General features: G+C 33.8%; 3 protein-coding genes across 5 annotated transcripts; 2 read left to right on the top strand and 1 right to left on the bottom strand.

Moving 5' to 3' along the window:
* Positions 1-186: 186 nt before the first annotated feature.
* On the bottom strand, positions 187-16,118 carry LOC110991277 (conserved oligomeric Golgi complex subunit 4). The gene is made up of 13 exons (XM_022256590.2): positions 15,875-16,118; positions 15,531-15,728; positions 15,097-15,199; positions 14,587-14,719; positions 14,234-14,354; positions 13,394-13,729; positions 12,763-12,884; positions 11,686-11,799; positions 3,758-3,950; positions 3,031-3,283; positions 1,754-1,917; positions 767-951; positions 187-311 (listed from the first exon to the last, which is right to left on the bottom strand). The coding sequence occupies exons 1-13, from the start codon at positions 15,959-15,961 to the stop codon at positions 269-271; spliced, it is 2,052 nt and encodes a 683-aa protein (XP_022112282.2). The 5' UTR covers positions 15,962-16,118; the 3' UTR covers positions 187-268.
* On the top strand, positions 5,141-11,342 carry LOC110991275. The gene is made up of 3 exons (XM_022256589.2): positions 5,141-5,282; positions 7,398-10,134; positions 10,598-11,342. The coding sequence occupies exons 2-3, from the start codon at positions 7,944-7,946 to the stop codon at positions 11,002-11,004; spliced, it is 2,598 nt and encodes an 865-aa protein (XP_022112281.2). The 5' UTR covers positions 5,141-5,282; positions 7,398-7,943; the 3' UTR covers positions 11,005-11,342.
* Positions 16,119-16,720: 602 nt separating the features above from the next.
* LOC110991290 (kelch-like protein diablo) lies at positions 16,721-24,991 on the top strand. 3 transcript variants are annotated; one of them, XM_022256605.2, is made up of 14 exons: positions 16,721-16,956; positions 17,171-17,241; positions 17,844-18,026; positions 18,290-18,458; positions 18,532-18,711; positions 20,110-20,268; positions 20,447-20,639; positions 21,008-21,231; positions 21,841-21,993; positions 22,294-22,395; positions 22,942-23,090; positions 23,568-23,706; positions 24,372-24,484; positions 24,844-24,991. In XM_022256605.2, the coding sequence occupies exons 3-14, from the start codon at positions 17,845-17,847 to the stop codon at positions 24,866-24,868; spliced, it is 1,788 nt and encodes a 595-aa protein (XP_022112297.1). In that variant the 5' UTR covers positions 16,721-16,956; positions 17,171-17,241; position 17,844; the 3' UTR covers positions 24,869-24,991. The 3 variants fall into 3 exon arrangements, with proteins under 3 accessions (XP_022112297.1, XP_045485781.1, XP_022112298.1); XM_045629825.1 differs by lacking the exon at positions 17,844-18,026; XM_022256606.2 differs by lacking the exon at positions 17,171-17,241.
* Positions 24,992-25,291: the final 300 nt, after the last annotated feature.

The raw sequence follows: 25,291 nt of genomic DNA on the forward strand, positions 1-25,291 counted from the left end.
CAGAAATTTACTAATATGTATAGTATTATAATATAAAATAATTAAATTCGTAGTTTTGTCGCCGTAGTACATATATTTTAACAAATATATGTACTAACTACTTTTGTGAAAGTTCTATTCGTGTTGTTTGATTGTCTATTATTACGTATACATTTTGAATATAGAATGACTAACTTAAAGACTTATTAGTATATAATATATTTTATTAATAAAATAATTTTAAAACAATATTAAATTAAAAATATACATGGAATGCACGTTTTAAAATCTATAATTTCAGGCGCTTTATATCTTCAAGCTTGAAGTCAGTTCTGAAAGAAAAACATGATTTTATATAAATTATAAGAACTACAAAGTATACTAAAATAAGATTATAAATGAATAAGAATAAAAGATTTTTTTATATCAATCAACAGAGAAAACTTTAATTTTCAGCAATACCCAAAGTCTTTTCTCAAAATAACAGATAATTTAATGATCTTAAAATTTGAAAATAATCATAATTACAACCGACATAGGCTGAGCAAAAGTCATTTAGTCTATAAAAAAAGATAAAGTATACGAGAAAAAAAATAACAATTTTTACTGTCGTACCTACAGGTTTCGGCAAAACCGAAATTCATTTATTCATATAAAATGTGCACTTATGAACGTCGTTTTAAAAAATGAATCGTCTGGGGGAGTTTTCTGTTTTTGACGTACAAAAGTTTGAAAAATATCAACTTAAGATTGGCAATGTTAGAGAGCATACTTTAGTATCAGTTACCTGGCAGCAAGAACTTGACGGACCAAAGCAGGTGGTAACGGCGCAGACGGGGCTGTAGGTCGATCGGCGGCGAGAAGTCCCGCCAGTGCCGCCAAACGGGCGGCTTGCTCTCGCGCAGAGCCCGCGTTGCTACCCGCCCATGCGCACACGCGACGGCAGCGCCGCTCCACACAAACGCCACTTTCCTACCACACAAACATAAATAACGCGAATTTATGACAATTTTTACCGGCAACGATTATTGAAAAGGACTTGAGCTACATAAATATACACAAAAATAACTATGTATTTTAATATGGCATTGGGTTGACAAAGACTTTGTCGAGTTGCTTAGCAGTCAAACATTTTAAACAAATCCTTAATAATATCGATTTATATACATTCCCGTAGAATGCTTAATAAAATTCAATTATTTGTGGACGCTTGGCGGACCCAACATCTACGGTTCGGATATTCGGTTGTGATGAACATGCCTGAATCTGGTTAGCGCTCCGCCTGATTTCTTCATCATTTTGACACGTGTATATCCTTTAGCTAGCATATTTTAATAAGTGTTTGTTTGACATAATAAAAAGTAGTATACGCCTGATGTTCCTGTGATCATCGTTGGGTTCGGTGGTCTATATAAGAAAAATAATATGAACCTGAAAGTACTAAACCAAGAAGGTTGGCTTTTCCGTGATTTTCACCGAAAAATAAAGGTCATAGTTGCCTATACATTTAAAAACTTAAATACATAATTAATAAACCTAGCTCTAAATTAATTAAACCCTATAATATGATCTTAGCCAGTTTTGATTCTTACAAATCGACGTACTGCGTCTTACTCATCTCAATTTTTCAGCCTAAGGCATTCCGGTTAAATATAACGAGAACACGAAGAACATTACATGTTTGCCCTCTCCCTAGTGGAAGTGTTAAAACACGCTGAAAGTAAAATATTTCAACCAAATTGTATTATTCACTATTAGACCAAAGCGAACTTACCCTAGTATAATTATTTGCGAGCAAATTTTTCTGAGCTCTATTGAGCAAGTCTATGAGCAGTTCTGCGAGCAGTTCGTCAGCAGCGGCGGGCAACTGCGCACGAGCTTCCTCAGCTAACACGTCCAATGCCGCGGGCAATGCGTTTGCTTCTTCTTCGGCTTCTTCTACATATATAATAATATAAACTAGCTATTAAAGCATTAAAATTAAGAATTGTGGCTTGAATAACAACCTGCGAACCGTATGATAATTCTATTGAACTAAAATAGTAGTCTTTATGTCGCATTAAAGAAGTTAAATCAGAGAGTTAATTGAATCTCGAGACAGTTAATTAAAGATCGATATTAAATCAACTCAGATTCAATATAAACTAAATGCTGTCCAACGCAAAAATATTTGAAGGTTTTGTCTATACATAATGTAAATAGTTTTATTATTATAATACATTTAGTTTCATATGAATTCATTTTACGATAAGACTAATGAAACACCAATTACACAAAAAACCTTATCCTTAACGCAGCGCACGACTGTCGGCTAGCTCGATTTTGGACCATATGCTAAGATATTATAATTGAGAATTGTGTGTATTTATTTATATAAAAGAAACTTGCGAACCGTATGACAATTTTAATTTAACTAAAAGAAGTAGTGAGAGCAGTCTTTTTCTAGTGAATTTAGCATGCAACCCTCATCACTGAGGTCGTAGGTTCGATACCCGGCTGTGCACGAATAGAGTTTCGTTCCAAGTGCGCATTTAACATTCGCTCAAACGGTGAAGGAAAACATTGTGAGGAAACCGACATGTCGTAGACTCATAAAGTCGACAGCGTGTGTCAGGCACAGGAGGCTTACCTACTTGCCCATTGAAAAATGATCATGAAACAGATGCAAAAATCTGAGTCCCAGACCTAAAGAGTTTGAAGCGCCACTGATTTATTTATGTTTAAAAGTAGTGGAGTACATCGTTATTATATCTAGAAACTATGGTCTATCTAATATGAAAATTTTGTACAACAATATTAATTGTTAGATGGTGGAATGTATATATAATTGTGTTAATAGTCCTTTGCTATATATAATATTTCTAAGGAGTATTAAATGTATCATGTAATGTAAATCACTGATATGGTTAACTGTATTCTTTATCGGTACTCGTGTTATTTACGTATTGTCAGGAACAGACTACACCCAGCGCTATCAATTAAATAAACTAAAAGAAAGAGACACACAATTGTACAGAGTATGCCTGCCTTAGATAGAAGAGGATAGCATACCAATATCGATGGCGGGGTCGACAAGGTGATGCGCCCACAGTGCCGTTGTATGCTGCAATGCCGCTCTCAACGCTGCGCGGGCATGAGTGGCAGCCGCGCGAAAAGTAGCAGCGGCGGCAGCGTAACCAGCGGCGCACGAGCGTAGCTTATCGTGTTCGGCGACGGCACGGCACAGCGGCTCACCAAGCACACACGCGTCGTCCGCCAATCGCTCCGCCCACTCCGCTCCCTGTTCCGCTTCCGTCATGTGCGCCTGACCAATTATTTTAAAGCTACAGAACCACTTATATTTGCCATTTATAATGCAAGAATGTATTAAATACCGAGTATACTGATAGCTTATCGCTTCCGCTGTACCCTATTTAAAGCCATTTCTGTCTAGACGAAATACAGAAATAATATGAAAACTATTGCAAAATTAAATACATAATTTGCATGATATTTTAAAAAGGAGGTCGAATATAAAAATAATAAAATAAAAAATAGGACTTTAATGTTTAAAGAACTTTATTTGTCATTACAAAATATACGAGCGAGATATTAGCCGTAGCTATTAGCCGTCTTAATTTTAGTCAACTGTGTTCATTCTAACATGCATCTTAACTGTCTTTTGAATTTGTCATATTGCGAATTTGAGATGGTAATCGATTAAAGAATTGTACACCCTCATACCGAATAGATTTCTTCAAATAATTAGTAATATTAACTATAAAGTGGTTATACTAACAAAGTACAGCGGGTCAGTTTCGGCGGCGACGATTCCATGCGTTGCGTGACGACGCGGCGATGGAAACGGCAGCGGATCCGGCGGCGGCGCGGCTAAGCGGCGGCGAAGTGCGGCAGCAGCGCGTTCCAGTTGTGCCCCCGTCTCGTTTACCACGCAACACACACCTTCCACACTGCCCGTTGATACGGCACGTCTGTATCCAAATAAAACTCTAGGCACTTATTGAAGTAAAACTGAGACCAAGTTTCATCATAATTAAAAAGCTATTTGATATGTTTTAAACATAGACTTGTATATACCTACTAATATTATTTGTACGGTATTATTTACTTTATTTGGTTTATATTGATTATCAAATATGAGTGTAGAGCGAAGATTTTGCATTCAATTTGATTTGCAATTTGCAACCTCATACGCGATCCGGAACTTTATGTAATTTTCAAAAATGTAATTTTTTTATTTATTCACCTTCAAGAAAATTTCAAAGTTCCGGATCGCGTATGAGTTTGCAAATTTGTAAATGCATCAGAATAGATGTTTTCGAAGTTTGCAACCAAGTTTCAAAACTTTTGTAATTATTCCGAGACCACCTTCCTCGAAAAAATGATCACGAATTAAAAAGAATTATAAATAAACATGTTCCGGTCAAGTAAAAGGTTGCAAATTTATATAATCGTTCGGTATATTTTTCCGATATATGTGTCAAATTTGCAGAACTTTCATTCAGTTTAAGAAAAAAAAACATTAATTTTCAATAACAAAAAATGTTCCATACACTTAGATTGGTTACAAATTTAATACGTGATATGAAATATTATATCGAAAACTTCCCCAAGTTGCAAGACTTTTGGAATTTTTTTCACGACCATACAGCAAAAATTAATTTGATTGCAATTTTAACAATGTTCCGGACTGCGGACAAGGTTGCAAAATGAGATTTATTATCGTCCCAATGCTGAAGTTTGAAAACTTTTGGAATTATAATTAAATTTTCGATTTCGAATGTCAATAATGACTGGACTATATAATATATGTAGTTGATCACAAAGGCTCTAAAGTGTTCATAATTTTATTATCAAACTATTATATTTATCATAAGATAAAAATAACTGCATACTCGCAGCTTTATCGGCTGTAGGTAATATAATGCGATTATAAAAATTTCTTGTCAAACCGATATAGAATTATATGTATAATCTTATGTCAAATTCAGCGTAAGGCGAATATGATATAAATTTACTAAAATACTACTTATAGTAACTTCAGCTTTATCTGTTATTGATCCGTTTGAAGGTTATTTCAATGACAGATGCGAATTTATGTGCCCAATCTAATACATGGAGTCGTGATTCAGAAGCATATGCATTATGTTGTGAACACCGAGTAAACGATTATAGAATGAAAACTGCGAAACCGCACCGCGCGCATTTCGTTCGCCAGTTCCAGTTAAGGATTCAGCGCATGCGCATGTGTTTGATTTTTCAATTAAATTGATTTGGAAGAAAAGCGAGATTTCAAACTTTAGGTAAGAATCTCAACTTTTATAACAAAAGAAATGCAATAATTATGTTGAATTATCCAAAGATGTTTCTATTGAGGCAGACACATTTTGCCGCCTGTTGTATTGTCTTTTTGTTAGACTATACGTACCTATTTTGGAAATATACGTACGTACAATCCTCGGAAACCGACTTTCAATCGAGCATAAGCCGCCAGGCAAAAATGATATTTTGATACAATTTCGCGTGATTATTTAATAAAATGAGTTGAATGAAATCTTAATAATACATTGTTTAATCTTTGACGTAGGTATAATGGCGCAGCCGGCCGGTACGTGAGCGTTGTTTAAACATTGCTAAATTAGATGTTAGTTGGTACTTTATGATATAAACACTACATTGCATCGTTTGTGGGTGTTTATTTTTAGATATCTTTTTTATTTCTGGAATTTTTGTTTTTTTTCTACTTGTACTATTCTAATAATATATAATTTTTCGTATAAAAAGAAGAAGAATAATATACAATTTTAAATGAATGAAATTAAACTACCGTATTTTACATCTTTCTACCAACGCTAAAAATGTATAAGGCATTACAAAGTTTAGGTGTTTAGCCAGTTTAGGTAATTAATACAAATTAAAGCTTTTTTTCACCAAATCGGGTACATATGTTATATACAAGTAGTCGTTCCTCGCGGTTTCACTCGCAGTATGTAACCTGTCTTGCACATTATATATATCTTATATCTCTAAACGATCAATTCTTGTATATATATATATATATATATATATAAATGGAATCGGCTCCAACGATTTTCATGAAATTTAGTATACGGGAGGTTTCGGGGGCGATCAATCGATCTAGGTAGGAATGATGATGATTTTTTTTCTTTAAATAACCAGTTAATATATTTTATTATTCTGTGGGTAAGATCGAAAAATATTATTCATATTTCATCATTTTATTAGTACGTAATTCGTACTTAAATATAATTTCCAAAAAACACAATTTATAAAAAAAATACCGGTCATCCATTTGATCATTGTTGTCGCAGAGTTCAAATATATAATATCTTAAAAATATTAAATTAATTAATGCCAATAAATTCAAATTCAAAAAACGTATTAATTTTGATGATTAAGTAATATAACACGAAAATAATGAATTATTTTAAAACTAATGATGACCATCTAAATGGTAACTGTTGAAGATTTATTAAAAACGCAAAGTTAAACTGAAAACGAACCGATTTCATCATACAAAATGTTTCACGGTACGGAAGCCTTTAAATGCAATTAATATTCGGTTATTTGCTACATTCTTCATACTTAGACCAGTTTGGGCGTTATGATAAATTGAGTAACACAAAATTTTTAACAAATAAACTAATTAGCTATTTAATTTCAATCTAATTGATTTCACTATCTAATAAGAAGTTTGCAATTGAAAATTCAATATTCAATATCCTAGTATTATTTATAAACAGATACTTTATCACAACTCACTTATGATACTGATATCTATTTAAGTCTTGTTAGTCATTATATCTACAATGTTATTAAATTGTCTTAATTGTATATCGATAGAATTTATTGGGGAAACAATTTATTAGGTAATACAGTTCGATGTGGTTTGCCATATTATCGACAATATGCATTTTCGGTATTTTTAACCTTGGAATCTTCATGATAAGAACGTTATATTTAGGGCCTGTTTCACAATGTATGGATAAAGTGCCAAATAGCTATGCAACACATAAATTATTCGAAAGATAAAAGTTCCAAATAAGAAACTTCGAATTTCGTGACGTATAGCGCTATCTGACAGTCGTGAAACGCAAAAATACTATTTATCATATTAATAAGTAACAAATAGCTTATTTCGAACTTATCCGGACATTGTGAAACAGGCCCTTAATATCCATAATCAAACCGAGTACGGGATTGCCTCTAAGAACTTTCCTATCTTGTCGGTTATCCTTATCAATAATTATGTTAAAGCTGTAAAGAGGTCATTTACCTTTAAACGCATTTAACCTTAATATAATAAACTTTTATGACTTTTATTTAACAAGCATTAATTCATAAAAAGTAATTTATAAATATCTTCAAGAAATTGAATTCACATGGTTTGGTTACAGGTGATGGGAACAGATATGTGCAGGATACACCTGCCGAAAGTAAAGCAATTGCTTACAAGTTTTGAAAGGGAACCTAAAGAAATTCGGGGAAGGGAAATAAAACTGTGGTTCTTGACCGGAGAAGAAATATTCAAAACTCTATTCGCAGTGGGTCAGAGTGTTGAATGGCGCTACCCAACAATTAAAGATCATAGTGACGTATCTGACATCTGTTCTAAGGTAACAGCCAATAAAGTCTGGCTTGAATCTTTTATTAGTCTTTACCCGAACTTTCGCATCAACTTGGATTTAACCTGCTCAGCAGACGATATTTGCAAAGTACGTTCCGGAATAGATGTGCTAATAAAAGGATTTTCTAGCATCAGTCCACAATTTGACAAAGTGTTAGAAAACATTAACGAAGAAGTTGTGGAATTCGACAGGTGCCTAAAGATTTGGGTGGAAACTGGACATCGCCCTGACTTTCGGAATAAACCTACCGGTTTGCATCAAGATCATTGGTGGTGGTTTTAATCTATTTGAATGATAGAATAATTGTGATATAAAATGGAGGTAGATGAAGATAAATGGGTTGAAAAGGCTTTAGAAAATGTTAAAAAATATCTTAACAGAGGTGGAGATCTCCAAGGCGATATTCCACAGTTTCTAGGAGGGTCAGAGCTACTTAACACCATAGGTATGGCTATGGGTTTGCCTATTTGCAATCCATCAGATTGGTCTCAGTATGAATTAGAGCAAGCACTTAGCGGGCAACTAGTTTTCTTCAAAGGAAAATCCTTAGAAGCTATCAACGCCGTTGCTGAAACAATCCGTAATTGTTGCGACGGAGATGATAAAAATTATGTTACCGTATTACCTATTGAACTGTATTTCAAAGGAAAATTATATGAACTACCCATATTCAGAGTTCACAGATATCGTGAGTCCAAAAAGTACTATGTTGACAATACTGGTAGGTACTATGACAGCGTCAGTGATTGGTACGATAACAACAAATTGCCTCCTTGTAGAATGGGGTATCCAGCTGATCTAACACTGAAACTCCGACCTGGATACACATATCCTCATGTCCTCCTAGCGGACACTCCACCAGCAAGAGTAGGACCTAAGACAGCGAGAGTTGTTGATACTGTCAGTGCAGTTGCCGGTATTTCTTCCGGCGTGGGTCTGTTATTTGCATCAGGTGGTTTAGCAGCTCCTTTTGTAGTAGCTGGAGTAGCTAGCGCAGTTTGGGGTTCCGCCCGAGCATCCAATACACTATATGATAGAGCCAGCCATGGAGAATCTGTTAACCCTTTCACTAATTCAGAATCAAGAATGTTATGGTTAGGTATTGCCGCCAATATAGCTAGTTTTGGTGCTATGGGCGCTACAATGAGACTGACATCACTGGCGGCGCGCGGCAGAGATGTATCAAGTGCTTTAAGAATTTTCACAAATATTGCTAATGGGACAACCCTAACACTAAGCACGTTAGCAATTATAAATAATAGCCTTTATTTAATACAGCATTATGATGAGTTGTCATCCATCGATGTTCTTATGCATTTAGCTTCTATCGCTTTTTGGACAAAAGGTGTGTTTACATACAAAACAGCAGGTACCTTAATCAGAGAAGCAGAAATACAGGCCTTTAACAATATTAACAAGGAACTGAGTCCTGAAGTGCAACGGGAATTAAATGAAGTGAGAGGCAGAGTCCAGAACGATGCCAGTCTTCTTCGTCAGTTTATTGCCGCTTCTCAATCCCAAGTATCAATTCAAGAATACTCCCAAGTTTTAATTGATGGCATGCGTTATTACGATACTGTAAGTAATATGAGCCCAGAACAAATAGAAGCGTTCGCCAGTTTGCGAAATGTTTTAAGTGATGATATGCACCTCATTAGGGGTCTTCAAAGAGTATCTGAAGCGACCAATTTAAATAGACAGGGCACAGTCGAGCTGGTTTTGGATATGTGGCAACGATATGCAGACACTAATTTTGGCAGAACAGGCGACATTACTTTGAGGGGAGGTAATCTTGTCTTGGGTAGTGCTCCACCAATTCAAATTAATCAAATGCCAGATTTATCAGTTTCTATGATCCGTTTTTTCGGCGAGCATTTAAGCAAAATTGATGGCACTACTACCAGTAATTGGTCTGTTCCTGATTTGTTAACACTTCAGAGCCGAGGTTTATTTACTACTTGCCAAGCCACAGGTATATGCAGAACTGGACATTCGACTATATCTTTAAATGGTAAATTGGAAATAAGTATTAAGAAATTGCTGAGTTTGAAACCTGCTACTTGTGAGCAATTGTTTGGTATGATATCTCGATTAACGGATAATCAGTGCAGCGCTGTAAATCGTCTACCTGCAGATGTGGTTAGATTATGCGTCCGCGAACTCAGGTTACGGTTTGAGGTTCACAGAAGAGAAAGTGTCGAATGGGCCACCAGATGCGTAAGCAGTGAAGTTAGTTTACGTAATATTGTGCAGGGCGATCTGATGCCACACGAAAGGGATCGACTTTATACATTTAGAGCGGACGTGGACATGGTGAAAGCTGATCTATACATGAGCGACTTAGTGAAGTTTGTCGCTGAACAGAACCCAAGAAATGTAAGTGAATTGGTCGCTTACAGCGAATTTGTAATGACGTACATCGAAGAACTATCGGGAAATATCCTTGACGACCTTAATAATGGTAGAAGACAGCTTCCAGCTCAAAAGAAAAAGAAAGTTTGGATACGTAAGTACAAAAATACTAAGTTTTCATTTCCTATATAATTGGCAGTGTAGTGTCGTAATTGCTTCCGTAAGTTGTTAGTATAACCAAATAATATAATTCGTTAAATGTTGGTTGTCAAACATGTCACTAACAAAAATAGCACGAGAGTCGCCCATAAATTTTATGACGATATTTGTGGAGTAGTTGTCGCCCCGGCGGAAGACGCAATCCCTTTAAGTTAATAATGACCCTTTTTAGGAAAGGGGAGATTTCGATACTCCCCTGCTGCTTAGTCACTCGGTCACATTCTCCTGATTGTGTGCCTGATAGTAATACATTTTTTTTAATGTTGGTTGAAATAACTTTTTAAAATAATAAAAAATACCCCCCTACCCGCATTGGGTTATATAAATTTTCTGTAGTGTATGGAAAAGTTTGTTTTATATAGAATATATTGTGATAATAAAGTCATATTTGTTTATAGGAGAACAAGCCGCCCGTGAAGCATTTGAAGACACGAGCGCCATGACGCAGAAGTTAAATGATTTACTCAACACAGTGTCAAATAACGACATGGTCGGTGTTCAGACGGTCGGAAGTGGCCTATCAGATACAGAATTGGTGGCAGCAATCCGTTCAAATAGAATAAGGTTTGGTGGACGGATATCTGCTGCTTATCACATCTATAAACATAGTACGGATCCAGTATCAGCATATGTGGACCAGGCCAATAGCACCATACGTTCATCCGCCGATCAGTATACGGTGACTATAGGGCAAGAAGGCAACACCAGGCTAATTTCGTTTGCAGATGATAACGGCAGCTGTATTGTACTCGAAAGCAATGGTCGCGTTTTACTCTGTAGCTTTAGAGCTACTGGCAGACAATAAAACAAATGCCCAGAGTTGACGCGGGAGAAGAATATATATACCTATAACTTAACCTACTTTTGTAACATAAAGCAATTTCGCGTGACATGTAATTGGCCATTTACATCCTTGTCTATGTCCAAACATGTTTTTATAAAACAATGCTGTGCTTATTTTATCAAAAAGGATTAGATTTTGCAAAGCTTATTATGTACGCATTTTTGTATGATTTTTTTTACTTTTCTTGTTTGTACTCCATATTGTTAGTAGGCAGGCATTTAACGCATTTAATCGCACTTTAATAATTCTACTCTGTAACTGTAGGATTACATGTAATAAAGTATCGCTTGTATATCTAATGATGTTTCATTTGAAGCAATAAGAATTTTGAAATTTTGCCAAAAATGTAAGAAAAGGTAATTATTAAAAATTATTTCTACTTCTCAACCTCACAACCGTTTGCTCTATAGAAGAAATGATTTGTCATTGCAAATCAATTAAATTAATTAAAACAATTTAAATTACGCCCTGTATATTTCACATAGTAGTTATATTTGACCGGGCGTTGTTTTTTCAGTAACAAATACACAAACCTCAGTATATTTTGTTTCCCTTTACATTTTTATTAAAAATTAAAAATAATTGCAGAAAAAATTTCAACTAGATCTGGGAAAAAATATAGAGCAACACACAAATACTGACCTGATCACCTTCCTAGCAATAAAGAAGACATCATCCACTAAACTGGAAGTCGTGATACCAGGCTGCGGCGTGGACAGCTTCAGGGCCTTACTGACGCTTTCTTCTAAATAATACCTGGAAAATCATTACCGCATTTATATTGCATCTGCATTTAGTAATTAGTAAAATTCAAGGTCCAATCTCGTCTTGCGCTGTCAAATATGTCAAAATTTCAACAGATAAGGCTAAAACTGCATGAAAGTTTGATATTTTAAATTTGTTTTTGTCATCGTTAACGTTTATTTTTGGCATTAAGGGCCTGTTTCACAATGTCCGGATAAGTTCCAAATAAGCTATTTCTTACTTATTGGTAGGATAAACGGTATTTTTGCGTTTCACAAATATCAGATAGCGCCATTCGTCATGAAACGCGAAGTATATTATTTGGAACTTTTATATTTCGAATAATTTATGTGTTGCATTGCTATTTGGTACTTTATCCATACATTGTGAAACAGGCCCTAAGACCGTTAAACTTTATTGCAAAGGTATTTAAATGTTGTTATTAAAATAAGCGACATTAAACATAACTTTTCTTAATAACACTGTACCATAAATTGCTTTATTTAACTTCGCATAAAATCAATGATTTCAATAATATTTTTCCTTTATTTTCCACAGAACCGACCTCTATCGCCATGCCTAGGTTTTGTAAGTGCTAATAAATTTCTGCCTGAAATTAATTCCTTCTACCTCTCTCACAGTTTCGCAAGGCTATCTTTTCCAAAATATTGCAATAACTTCTCAATGATATCTCCCATTTAATTACATATTTATAGTCTGTAATTCTGTAGTTAGAAATAAAATAAATTTAATAAAACATGCTGTGTGTGCCTGTCAAAGTCAAAGTTATCTATGATTGTTTTTTTTTTAATTTATGATTTAGTTATGTGCCTCTGTATGTCTATTTTCTACACCTGGTGTTTTTTTTGCTGTTTTTAAGTCAATGATTCTATCTCATTTAGTGACACATACATTTTGACAGAAAGAGACAAAAGAGTGCAATTACGCTAATTATTGTTATGGGTAAGATCTTACCTCTCAAGTGTCAGATAATGGCTTAAGATATCTTGGGCAGTTCTCGTCATATCACTGTCAGCTATGATCTTTTCCACCGACTCCACACAAATGTTACGCGCTGATTCGTCCATAGAACTTAACTGTTCAACATACAAAACCTCAAGGTTACACAACATTGAATATTATGATATATATCGACGCTTTTGTATTTGACATAGTCTATCAAATTGTGCCATTATTTCTTATGTTTTAAAATTATATTTTTATTAATCAAGCAAAAGCCAACCAAATTTTCTGTGCCCACAATATATATACAACTATACAAAACATATGTTTTTTGTTTAAACAAGTTAAAAGTTAATATTGAGAAAGAAACGAGATTCTTTGAAATATTAAAACTATAAATTTCCATTAATATAAATTAGTATATTATTTGCTAAGTAAGCAAAAATTGAGTAATCAGTATCTATTTCACACAACGTTCGTGATCAATCTCTTAAGTGATTGTTAAATTTTATCTAAGTATATTCCAAATTCAAATTTCAAGACCCAATAAAGAGTTGTCACAAAATAAACTTATTTTTGAGTGCTTTACAGAAAATTTCTAATCAGCTCTAACTCTTTAAACGATACAAGTTTGAATACTTACATCAATGCGTCTTCTTAGGAATGCAAAGTACAGGTAAACACGTTGATGGGCCATCGCTAGTTCATTTAGCGCAGGTTCAACGGCCAACGGGGATTTTGGTTCAGGCAATCGTCGGGCAGCGAGCAAGGATCGGCTAACATTGCGTACAGCGGCACATATCGGGGGTTGAATTCGCTTCAACGCGGCCGGTAGAGTGGGACCATACGCCGCACTCAAAGCACGTATACGTTCGAGAGCGGCCGCGCCCGCTTCGAGTACGCGGGTCAATGCGTCAGCGTGCAATGCCTCACCCCCGCCCCCTGATACAACGCTGCATCGACGCAGCTTTATTTCTAGCTGTAAATTAGATAATAAATATGAAAAGTAAAGAAAATATATTAATGTTTTTGGGTTACTATACGTTTTTTATTCCATTAATACAATTGGATTCCACAATGATAGAATTTAATTCCAATGGAAATTTAGTTAACCATATAGATTTACTTTACATTTTAAACTATATAAAACTGTTTTAAATGACCTTAGCAAGAGATGTTTACTAAGTAAAAAAACAAAATCTTAATTAATTTAGATTATAAATCAATTGTAGCTATTTATAATTTACCAATCTGTGCACATAAGTAACAACCAATCGTCATACAAAAACAAATCTGCCAGTGAGAAGTGTCAGAACTAGTTGATTGCATAGTGATATTATTTTAAGCATTAACAATTTAATATACCTTATACATATTTATTTGATACAAATCATTAAAGTCTAACATTTCTATCCATTACACTTAAATACAACAAACATCAAAAACACCATACATTTTTAAATTGGTTAAAACAATTGTTTACCTGTTTTGCCACATACTTGCTCAGCATATCTACTCCTAACTCAGCACACCCAATCTGAGGGAAGAGTTTAAAGAACTTCTCTACTGACACATCATCTTCTTTTCCGGCTGCTTCGTCAAACCTACAAAAACAATTTACCAAATTTTAATTCATTTCAAGTGTTTGACTGCTTTCCAATTAAGGATAGATTTTTAGCCATGCTTAAAACATAACTTCGTAACAAGTACAATACATTACACACAAGCAAACTTACACTAATAAGTGCAATACACAAAGTAGTATTTGTGAAATTTCACTTCCACACATTCAGCTGTCATTTGACTACAAACTATGAGTATAATATAACAAATTACTTTTTAATAAGGTGATCTCGTAATGTATTGGCAGCAGCAGTTATATCCTGCCGAACATCTGCATCTCCCCTGGCGCGAGCTGCTGCCACTGATGCTGGCTCCATACTTAAGAACCTTGAGATGTGTCCAGCAGCTGAAGTCATAAAATGATTATATTTCTACATTTATCTCAGTCTATACCACTGGTAATTTCTTTTAACGTGAACACAATTTTTCGCCTTTACTTAAATGAAAAATTTAAATATTTCAAAAACTGATTTTTATATTAAGACTGAATTAAATTAATAATTAATTAATTTTGAAATATTATTTAAATATTTGATTTACTAATCAACTATTAGTGTGACCAATAGAGACAACAAGTATGGATGTTATTATATATAAAAATAGAATAAATAAATAGTTTAAATGGTACAATAAGTGCATTATGGGAAGAGTCCGTCAAGGTTAATGGATGTTTGATTTTTAGTAATTATTTTATATTTATCTGCATATTGACATATACTTCACCTGTTTCATAATCATATGCTTTAATTGCAGCATCAACTCCAGCACTGCATACTTTTAGGTCTATCAAATCATTGACCCTCTGTTGACATTCTGCAACTCGGGACTAAAAAGATAAATTTCTACCATAACAATTATAAGGAATACTAGTGAATATTATCTCGTAATAAAAATTTTATTTTTTATTTATATATAAATTCTTAAACAATGTGTATAAAGAAACAGCTACAAAATAAACAAAACACAAAATATTAATTAAAACTAAAAAGATAAAAAGAACAGTAATAAACAAACAAAAATTAAAACCACATTAAGATTTAAGAGCCTGCAAAACAAATTTGCGGAATGTTGGTAGACTGTTGTAAAACACATCAATTTATATCATCCACTCAACAAAAATAACTGATAGATCGATAGATCCGTAATAATTCACTTACTCGAGCTAAGTCTAGCTGGCGCACTTTAGCGCTCACACCTCTAGCTAATGCTGCAGTTTTGTTTACCATATCAGCTGCATTCTGAGCTTCAAATTTTACTTCACCCAGTTTTGTACATGCTTGACTAGTTGTTCGAAGCCTTCCTTCAAGAACACAGGCTTTAGATAGTGCGTTTGATAAAGCATCATTTACTTCTGACTGGAAAACAAATTCATATTATTATAATTTACATATATTATATTATTGTAAATATACAGAATTTTAAAAGTTCTATAAACCTTTTTAATATTTGTTTATTCCTGGAAAAGTAATATATATAATAGTTTAGTAGTAATTCTACAAACCTCTTCTTTCTCTATTTCAGTAAGAGCTTTTTGAAGACCATCTTCAGTAGATACGTCATACTTTTCTAATAATAAAGCTATAGACATTTTTTATTACTGTAACAAAGTAATCTCGATAACTTATTTTTGACTAAATAATTTAACAAATATACGTCGAGACTCAGCAATCGCGAAGCACGATTCGAATTTGATTATTGTTAATTTAGAGTAACAATTAAACAGCTGATTTTATTTACGGCTATAATATTTGACATTGAGTGACAAAAAATACTCTGACGTTCCCTGTCTAGGTCTGTGGTACCCTATATAAATGTCGATATAAAATTTTCATTATTTTAGAGCTTCAGGTATCTATTAAATATTTTTTTATCGAAGACGACTATTAATATCATTTATATTAATATTGAAAACATATACCAATATATCGATTATATTTGTAAGCAGTTTAATACAAACATTACAACAAATATTACCCCCAAGTAATGCGTACGAAACCCCGCTGTACACAAAAGGATTTTTATTTTTATTCAGAATTAGCAGTATTGGCCTTTTTTAATTCTTCTTCTAAAAAACCCCATACGTCTACAAGATATTGTATTAGATACAAAGCCTTACTGGTGTAAATAATTTTTTAACGGAAATGATGTGAAATCCTAGAGTAATAATATGATAATCTTTAGATAGACTCCGATTTATATAACTGTTGTAGATGTCATGTAACAATTCGATAAAATATAATATTATGCAAGCGAAATCGCAAAAACATTGATAAGTTTGGTCGTGTCCCTTTCTTGAAGTGTTGTTTAACTCTTGGTTTGTGTCATTGTCAGTGTCAACTCTCATCTTTCAAAACATACATTACAATATCAGTAAATATTAATGGCAATTGTAGTAAATGTACAAGCCAGAGCAATCCATAAAGTCTGTATAACATAACAGTAAACATAAAAATTTTTGTGATTGGGAAATCGATGTATCGTTACATAAATTTAAATTAGGTCTCTGCCCTCGGGGCTGATACTTAATTGTTCGCCCTCCAAAGAGGATTATTTTAGTTGTGCAGTGTGAAGAAAACCTCAAAGGTAAGTGATTATAGATCATTGCCATTCACATAAATTAGTACGGTTTAACGAATACAATAATATTGTGCATATGAAAGAGCAGGTTCTACGAACCTATTGTATGCTTAATATCGGACATGACAATAAATAGTACGACTTTGTACAAGATGAAGAGTAATATTTTGAAGGAAGTAGTCCTAAGAAGTAAAACTTAAAGAGGGCTGGTTGCTCACAGATTGACTCCGTGTGGGGCTGGGCTTCGCCCCCGCTGCGTTTGCAGCTGGGAAACACGCGCGGGCACAAAAGGTATTCATTCCTTGCTAAAGAAATTGTCAATAGTGAATGTATGTTGTTGCTCAATTGTTTCAGTAGTGTTTTGCTTTTGTGCAACACTTGTTTGTGTAATAATATATAAGGACCATAGCATGAACATTCATCAATATAAAATAATATCATTGTATTGATTATACGACATAAATTTTAATCAATGATTTTAATGTTTTAAAATTCTCTTCATTGTCAAAGATTCTAAGTCCGATTCTGATTCTGAATGATTACATATATGTTGTCAAATTTCATAGTTTAAAAAATATTTTAATCATTTCAGTAAAAGCTAGTTTAATGTTAAAACATATAAAGTACTTTCTATAATTTAATTTTGGCAATACATACTATAAGTGATGCAATGCTTGTTCAGTATCGCTCACAGTGAAATTCTAAAACCTTGATTTTATTTAGTATGTGTGTATGATATATGGTAACAGGCAGAACACATGAATAAAGAAATTTATTGATAGGTAAATTAAATTTATGTTATATAAATAACCATAGCTTTAGTAAACAGTACTGAGTTTAGAAACGCACTATGCTGCTCTCCATAATGTTATTATACATTACATTTTTGCTAGGATGGGTGAAGGCGGATCTCCCGGAGGTGGTGGAAGTGGTGTGGGCGGTGGTGGTGCGCGCCTGTCCCACACTTCTGAAAAGCACCCTCGCTCCATTCTTGGAGAGCTATCTGCTCTGCGTCGCCATCGGGAGCTGTGTGATGTTGTCCTTAATGTTGCCAATAGAAAGCTCTTTGCACACAGGTCATTATTTAAATTTATAAGTGCATCTTATTAACACTTGATTCTGCACACCTACCCCAAGACAAATTTGGTTTTCTTACTTTGCAAAATCAGAATTAATTTTTGATATTCCCTACATCAAAAAATCTTTACTATATTGTGTATATGGTATATATAAGTATGCATACATAGCACCTATTTTCTTTTAATTTTTTTTGTAAAAACCCTTAGAATTTAAGCTTGTTTCTTGTGTGAAACTGCAGAGTATTCGTATGGATTAACAGGGTTATACTGTCAGCATGCAGCCCTTATTTCCGTGCAATGTTTACGGGCGAGCTGGCGGAATCTCGGGCCACCGAAGTCACCATTCGTGATGTAGACGAGCATGCTATGGAGCAGCTGATTGAATTCTGCTACACTGCACATATTGTTGTAGAAGAGAGCAATGTGCAGGTGATGTGTAACAGCCAGTTTACCGTTTTACAGCGTTACATGATTTCTTCTATACATACATTTTGTTTTGTAGGCGCTCCTACCAGCAGCTTGCCTACTACAGCTGCAGGAAATACAAGAAGTGTGCTGCGAGTTCCTCAAAAGACAACTAGATTGTTCGAATTGCCTTGGAATACGCGCCTTTGCCGATACGCACTCCTGCCGCGACCTTTTACGTATTGCTGATAAGTTCACGCAGCAAAACTTTCCTGAGGTATGCACTATACATGAACGATAATATAATTTTATATGTAATATATTTATAAAAAATTATATTATATATAAAATTATTAATTCGCGAGCCCTCTAGCATCGAGTGTCCATGGGCGGCGGTATCACTTAACATTAGGTGAGCCTCCTGCCCGTTTGCCCCCTGTTCTATAAAAAAAAAATATATATATAAATATTCTTCATCCTGTTTAAATACAAATTATTTCTAAGTTATAATGTATTTCAGAAGTAAATAATACAATTAAGACATGTAGCTCACGTTTTCAAGTTATGTGTACATATCAAAATCACATTTTGATTTGCTTTGTATTTATTTATTAAATAAATGACAAAAAAGTAATTGTGACCGAGACCAACTTGCATTAATTTAAAAAGTGTAATACGTAATCATAGACGCGGAAGCAAAAAAAATGCTTATGCTCTAAATATGATTTAAAAGAATTAACCTTGGCACACTGTAAATATTTCAATGTCTTTTCATCGTGTTAAATCGTAGTGTGTTTTTAAAGCAATATCTTTGAAGCCATATAAATTATGAAACAAGTGGAAAGTTCGTATTTTTTGACCTCGCCACAGACTACAGTTTAAGTAATTGTATTTATTTACATTGAAGACGCTAAAGAAGTTGTAAAATTTACGAAATCTGTAGTTTTGGAATAATAAATAAAAACTATAATTCAACTTTTTTTAAATTTTGTTAAGACTTATTCGAGCTAACCTAAGTGTCCGAAGAGAAATGAGAAAAAACCGAATTAATCTTAATATATATATTTCTTGTGTGCGTGTGTATGTGACTGAACTCCTCCTAAACGACTGGACCAATTTTGATGAAAGTTTTCGTGTGTGTTCGTGGAGATTCGAGAATGGTTTAGATTCACAATTTTGTCCGCTGGACAATGTTTTTTTAATTAATTAGTAGTTGTTGATTTTGGAATGTTTTACATTGGATCCGACAGACGGCGCACTGTCAAATTTTAAATAATATAATCGAATTTTAATTTTAGTCTGTCCCGACAGTTAGCGCTGCGATCAAATTAAAAAAAAAGTTTTGTTATCATTGTGTTATTGTAGACCATGTGCTGGATCGTTAGATATTGTCATAACATTTGAATAATAATTTTCATCAAAATGGTCCAGAATGTTTTAGCTTATTAAATAAAGTTTGAAATTTTCAAATTAAAGACGTATAGACAGGACAACGTCTGTCGGATCCGCTAGTTATTATATATAGGCGTATAAATAATTATATTGGTAATAGTTTATACTTATGGTGAAGGAATACATTGCCTCCATCGCAATAGTTAGAAGGTATAAAGGGTGAACAATTATGTGTGAAATATCTGAAATTTGCATTGGACTTATTGAAATGTATATTCCTTAGGTAATGGAAAGTGAAGAATTCCTCTTACTGCCAGCGGCACAGCTGATCGACATTGTCTCTTCTGACGAGCTGAATGTCCGCTCTGAAGAGCAAACCTTCCAGGCCGTTATGTCATGGGTCAAGTATAACGTTGCTGAGAGGAGGCAACACTTAGCTCAGGTTTTTTTTTTGTTTTTTTTCAACTATATTACACAATCAAATTATATACCTAAAAATTTAATGAATGTGATAAGTTGAAAACGATGTTCGTGATACCGATAATACGCTAATTCATTACATCACTTACATAATATTGGGAATTGATATGATATTAAATAAAGAGACATGATTTTTTCAGGTGCTGCAACATGTAAGACTGCCATTACTAAGTCCAAAGTTCCTTGTTGGGACCGTATCTGCCGAGCTGCTGATACGAGCGGACGACGCTTGCCGGGACCTCCTTGATGAGGCCAAGAACTACCTTCTACTTCCCCAAGAAAGACCCTTAATGCAGGGACCAAGAACCAGACCTCGAAAACCCACCAGAAGAGGTAAGTTGATTAAAGCCCACCAGAAGAGGTAAGTTGGTAACAAACAAAACCATAAATTTGTATACGAAATTAATTTATGTTTTTATTTAATAGGAAATAAATCTAACAATACAGTCTAAATATTTTTTTTGAGTTGACTGAAGTTGACATCTTATTTGCTGGAATTGTCTCGATTATATGAAGCGAAGTTATTTTTTAATATATTTAATAAATAATTATGAAAGTTTGAGGTAACTGCCTTAATGTTATCACCATTTTAAATGTAGACAATAATACATATTAAGAAATTCATTGCAAAATAATAAATGTTTCAATCATTTTGCAATATTCTACCAGATGAAGTTCAACTTGCATATTATTTGTTTTAGGCGAAGTTCTATTCGCTGTGGGCGGTTGGTGTTCAGGCGATGCAATAGCTTCAGTAGAGCGATTCGAGCCAGCGAGTGGTGATTGGAAAATGGTCGCGCCCATGAGCAAACGACGGTGTGGCGTTGGCGTAGCCGTACTTCATGATTTATTGTACGCAGTAGGGGGACATGATGGCCAGAGCTACCTAAATAGTATAGAACGATATGATCCCCAAACCAACCAGGTATATTCCGGCTCGAAGGACCATTTTAATGTAATCTCAATAAAACACTTGGTATATGAACAATGCTCTACAGAGATTAATATGTATATATATATATATATATTAGGATACTAGTCAAGCCCATTGAAACTATAGTAATTAACTATTACTAATTGACATTAAAGCATTATTTATTACATCCTTTTCGAGATGTCATTTGCTGTGAGATTTTCGTTAAAAAATATAATAAATTCGCATATAATATATTCGTTAAAGACATTTTATTTATTTTTGGCATTACCAAAGGCTCAAAATATGTAATTAAAATTCAACCAATTAGACTTAGGGACCTTCAAGATTACCTTTTAGACCTCCCCATTCGCCCACAGTTCTATAAAAACAAACTGGGACTGAGAATGTATGACTTGTTATATACGGCCCAAAGCTTCGTAAGCGATCTATATTTGCGATAATTTATTTATTTAATTATAAGTAATCTAACAGCTACTTAATACATATTATTATACAAAATACAAATACAATACACAAAGCCAAAACAGATTACACAGATTAAATAATTTAAAAAAAATATTTGAATAAACTAATTTTGTTATTGATACATTTGTATAGTGGTGTGGCGCTGTCGCACCGACCTCATCTTGTCGTACGTCAGTTGGCGTTGCGGTGTTAGAGGGCGCGTTATACGCTGTGGGTGGACAGGATGGCGTACAGTGCCTTAACCATGTGGAACGGTACGACCCCAAGGAGAATCGATGGACCAAGGTACAATATTTTTTTTCCTTTAAGAAATGTAATTTTTAGCAGTTTTTTCCCTCATCCTAGCGATAGTCAGTATTTTTAATTATATCTTTATAAGTATAATCTAATTTACTACGATTTTCACAACTCCTCCATTGTGAGATTTCATATTTTTTAAAATAATTAATAAATTAATATCTTAAATATCAGGAATGAATTGATTGGTTTTAGTGAAGTTCCTAGATTATTTTTTGTAAGTCAGCTTTCTGAGTAACAAATTTTTAATTTTTTTAACTACAGGTTAATTATGACGTTTAATTCCAGGTCGCAGCAATGACGACCCGCCGTCTGGGCGTGGCCGTAGCAGTGCTGGGTGGATACCTGTACGCTGTGGGTGGGTCAGATGGACAGTCCCCTCTCAATACGGTCAGTGCAAGCCTTAAATATTCCTGCCCTATTTGGTCATTTCCTATCTATTAAAACTCTCATAAACGCAGGAAATGTACAAGTGACACTCATGTATGATATAATTATTTTATCAGTGAAACTTTTTCTATTAATTTTATTTTTTACTGAATAGGAATCAGTTTGAAGAAAAAAAAAGAAAAGTTATTGTTAGTGACTTAATTTAAAAAGTTGACGTTTGTTTATTGGCATGATTATAGTCATAGGGACTTGTGTGACGCCATTTTGCATTTTGGCGGGTTCTTGAATTTATGAAGTTTTAATTTGACTTTTTAAATCCATAGATAGAGATTTTATAATACAAAATCATTACTAAGAAGTAATATGAAATTAAGAATTCTTATCAAATAGGTAAGCGTTATATAAAAACATATTAAATCGAGTATAAAACCTGTAATGCTGTATTGTAATTAACGGTATGTTATATGTATATTTTTTTAAACCCCTAGTCTGCTCACATTATCTATTGTGTGATATTTGTATGTAAAATCGTGAATTATTCTGTAGGTAGAACGATACGATCCCCGTGCTAACAAATGGACGGCGGTAGCTGCAATGTCTACCCGGCGCAAACATCTCGGCTGCGCAGTTTTTGATGGTCAGATCTATGCTGTTGGAGGAAGGGATGACTGCACGGAGTTATCGTCCGCTGAACGGTATATACTATATTATGCGCCATATATAATATATGTATGCTCGTTTTAATTACAGCATCTGTCTGTATGTCTCTTTTCAACATAATTAAACAGTATTTCATAGAAAGAGTGAGTAGATATAGTTTATATGAATAACGAAATAAAGTTATAAAACATAAACTTAGTTGTCAGTAATAATTTAAATTAATATGATAGAAAACGCGAAAATATGTTTCATTAAAAGAAATTTAACTGTTTTATACACTCATTAATGTTATATAGAAATAATCTATATAATATTCTTGTGGTAAGGCACCGCCTATATGCATGTTAGTATCGTTTTCCTTCGCGGTACGAGCAATGTTAAATGCGTTCATACAAAGTAAGGCCCGCTGGTGCTCAAATGTGGTTCAGCCTTATGTCCTCAGCTATGAGCTGTGTGTGTGTGTGTGTGTGTGTCTGTGTCTGTGTTAACCTATTAAATTTGTTGGCTTCCAGGTACGAACCGTCAACAGACACATGGTCTCCCGTAGTGGCGATGACGTCACGGCGTAGTGGAGTTGGGCTCGCCGTCGTCAACGGACAATTGTACGCTGTCGGCGGGTTTGACGGAACCGCCTACCTCAAGTCTATTGAGGTACATATTTTAAATACGATTAGCACTTAAGGCCCTATCCTAGCACGAAAACTCGGTGCGCAACGGCCCATAATAACAATTAGTTATGTAAAACTTTAAATTAATGTAATTTTTTAATTTTTTTTTCTGACGGATTACTTGGCTTTCAATAAAATATATCGTCAAAATCATGTTCTATATAAAATTTTGAACACTAAAAACACTTTATCTAGTTTTTTTTATTTTGTTTTGGTGTTATTCAAAGGTAGCGCTTGCGAGTTGCGTATGACTTATTGGTTTTTGACACAAAGACAAAGGTAATTAATATATTGTTAATATGTACTGCAGTGCGGTACTCCGTACACCAAGGCAAGGTACTCAGTATAAGTTGTTCTAGTGTCTTTTGCATAACTTATTATATTTATTCAAATTAATAAATAAGAAATCATTTTTTGAAGTTGTATTTCATTGAATTGTTGCTTATTTTAATCCAGTTGTAATATCTCAATCTCTATCTCTATCTGAACTCTGGCAAATATGTCAAACACGGGATATAAAAAACAGTTTGAAATATCATGAATTTCGATATAAGTTTAGGTGTTGTTATGGATGAACAATTTTGAACTACACTATTATCAACTCTCTTTTAATTGGGTAATTATTAAATTTGTTACTTTTACAATTAGGTGTATGACCCGGAATCGAATCAATGGCGGCTTTGTGGAGCCATGAACTATCGCCGTCTGGGAGGAGGCGTCGGCGTTATGCGAGCGCCGCATCATGATAACCATTATATATGGTAAGTAATTTCCACATATATGTATTATATATGATAAGTTATTGCCATTTATATATGCTATGTATCTCAAATTGATCAAAAAATTGCCACATCTATCCTATATATGGTAAAAGATTGCCATGTATTTAATACATATGGCAATACATTAGGTGTAATTTTTCTATTCGAATAATATACGTGCGGAATTTGTTCCAAATATGCCGTATCCAAATCTATCTTTCCATTAATTTAAATATACATTGTTTTTGTTAATTTGTTAAAGTGTCCCCAAAGTATGATATTAATCAAGAATTTGTTGAAAAATTTTATAAAACATTTATCCGTTTCGTTTGTAAAAATATGTACTTGTCATATTTCAGGAATCGCAAGGACTCAGTGGTGTAAGCGAGACGGCACCACAAAAACTAATAAAATATTAAGTCGTTACTCATTTTATTTTATTGTTAAATCTATATTATAATTGACTATTTATAAATATAAATAAAATACAAATTTTAGAATATAATAATTTTGTATCATTCACATCTCGTAATATAAGTAATATAAATAACAATAAATTAAATGTATTTAATACTATTTTATATTTTCTTTTTGTGGTGTCTATGTGTTGTATCCTAATAATTGAAACTGATTATTTATCAATAAAACTTAGAATATCATAGAAACAGAGGCGCTACAACACTTCAGGTGTAGGCGGATCAGTGTCGTGAACATTTGTATTCTCTAATAGGCAAATAGTTCAGCCTTGTGCGTCTGTAGACTTATTTATTTATTGAGTATACGACATCATACATAATTCTAAGACTA

Source organism: Pieris rapae, chromosome 10 (genome assembly GCF_905147795.1).
Source record: "Pieris rapae chromosome 10, ilPieRapa1.1, whole genome shotgun sequence".
NCBI lineage: Eukaryota > Metazoa > Arthropoda > Insecta > Lepidoptera > Pieridae > Pieris > Pieris rapae.

Excerpts from the sequence above, each read along its gene's own strand:
- LOC110991277 (XM_022256590.2), bottom strand. The coding sequence starts at position 15,961 with ATGTCTATAGCTTTATTATTAGAAAAGTATGACGTATCTACTGAAGAT. Across the intron at positions 3,951-11,685 it reads ATTGCTAGGAAGGTGATCAG|ACGTGCCGTATCAACGGGCA; the intron begins GTCAGTATTTGT and ends ATTTGGATACAG. Across the intron at positions 1,918-3,030 it reads CGACCCCGCCATCGATATTG|AAGAAGCCGAAGAAGAAGCA; the intron begins GTATGCTATCCT and ends TTATATATGTAG.
- LOC110991290 (XM_022256605.2), top strand. The coding sequence starts at position 17,845 with ATGGGTGAAGGCGGATCTCCCGGAGGTGGTGGAAGTGGTGTGGGCGGT. Across the intron at positions 21,232-21,840 it reads ATGATCCCCAAACCAACCAG|TGGTGTGGCGCTGTCGCACC; the intron begins GTATATTCCGGC and ends ACATTTGTATAG. Across the intron at positions 21,994-22,293 it reads AGGAGAATCGATGGACCAAG|GTCGCAGCAATGACGACCCG; the intron begins GTACAATATTTT and ends GTTTAATTCCAG.
- LOC110991275 (XM_022256589.2), top strand. The coding sequence starts at position 7,944 with ATGGAGGTAGATGAAGATAAATGGGTTGAAAAGGCTTTAGAAAATGTT. Across the intron at positions 10,135-10,597 it reads GAAAAAGAAAGTTTGGATAC|GAGAACAAGCCGCCCGTGAA; the intron begins GTAAGTACAAAA and ends ATTTGTTTATAG.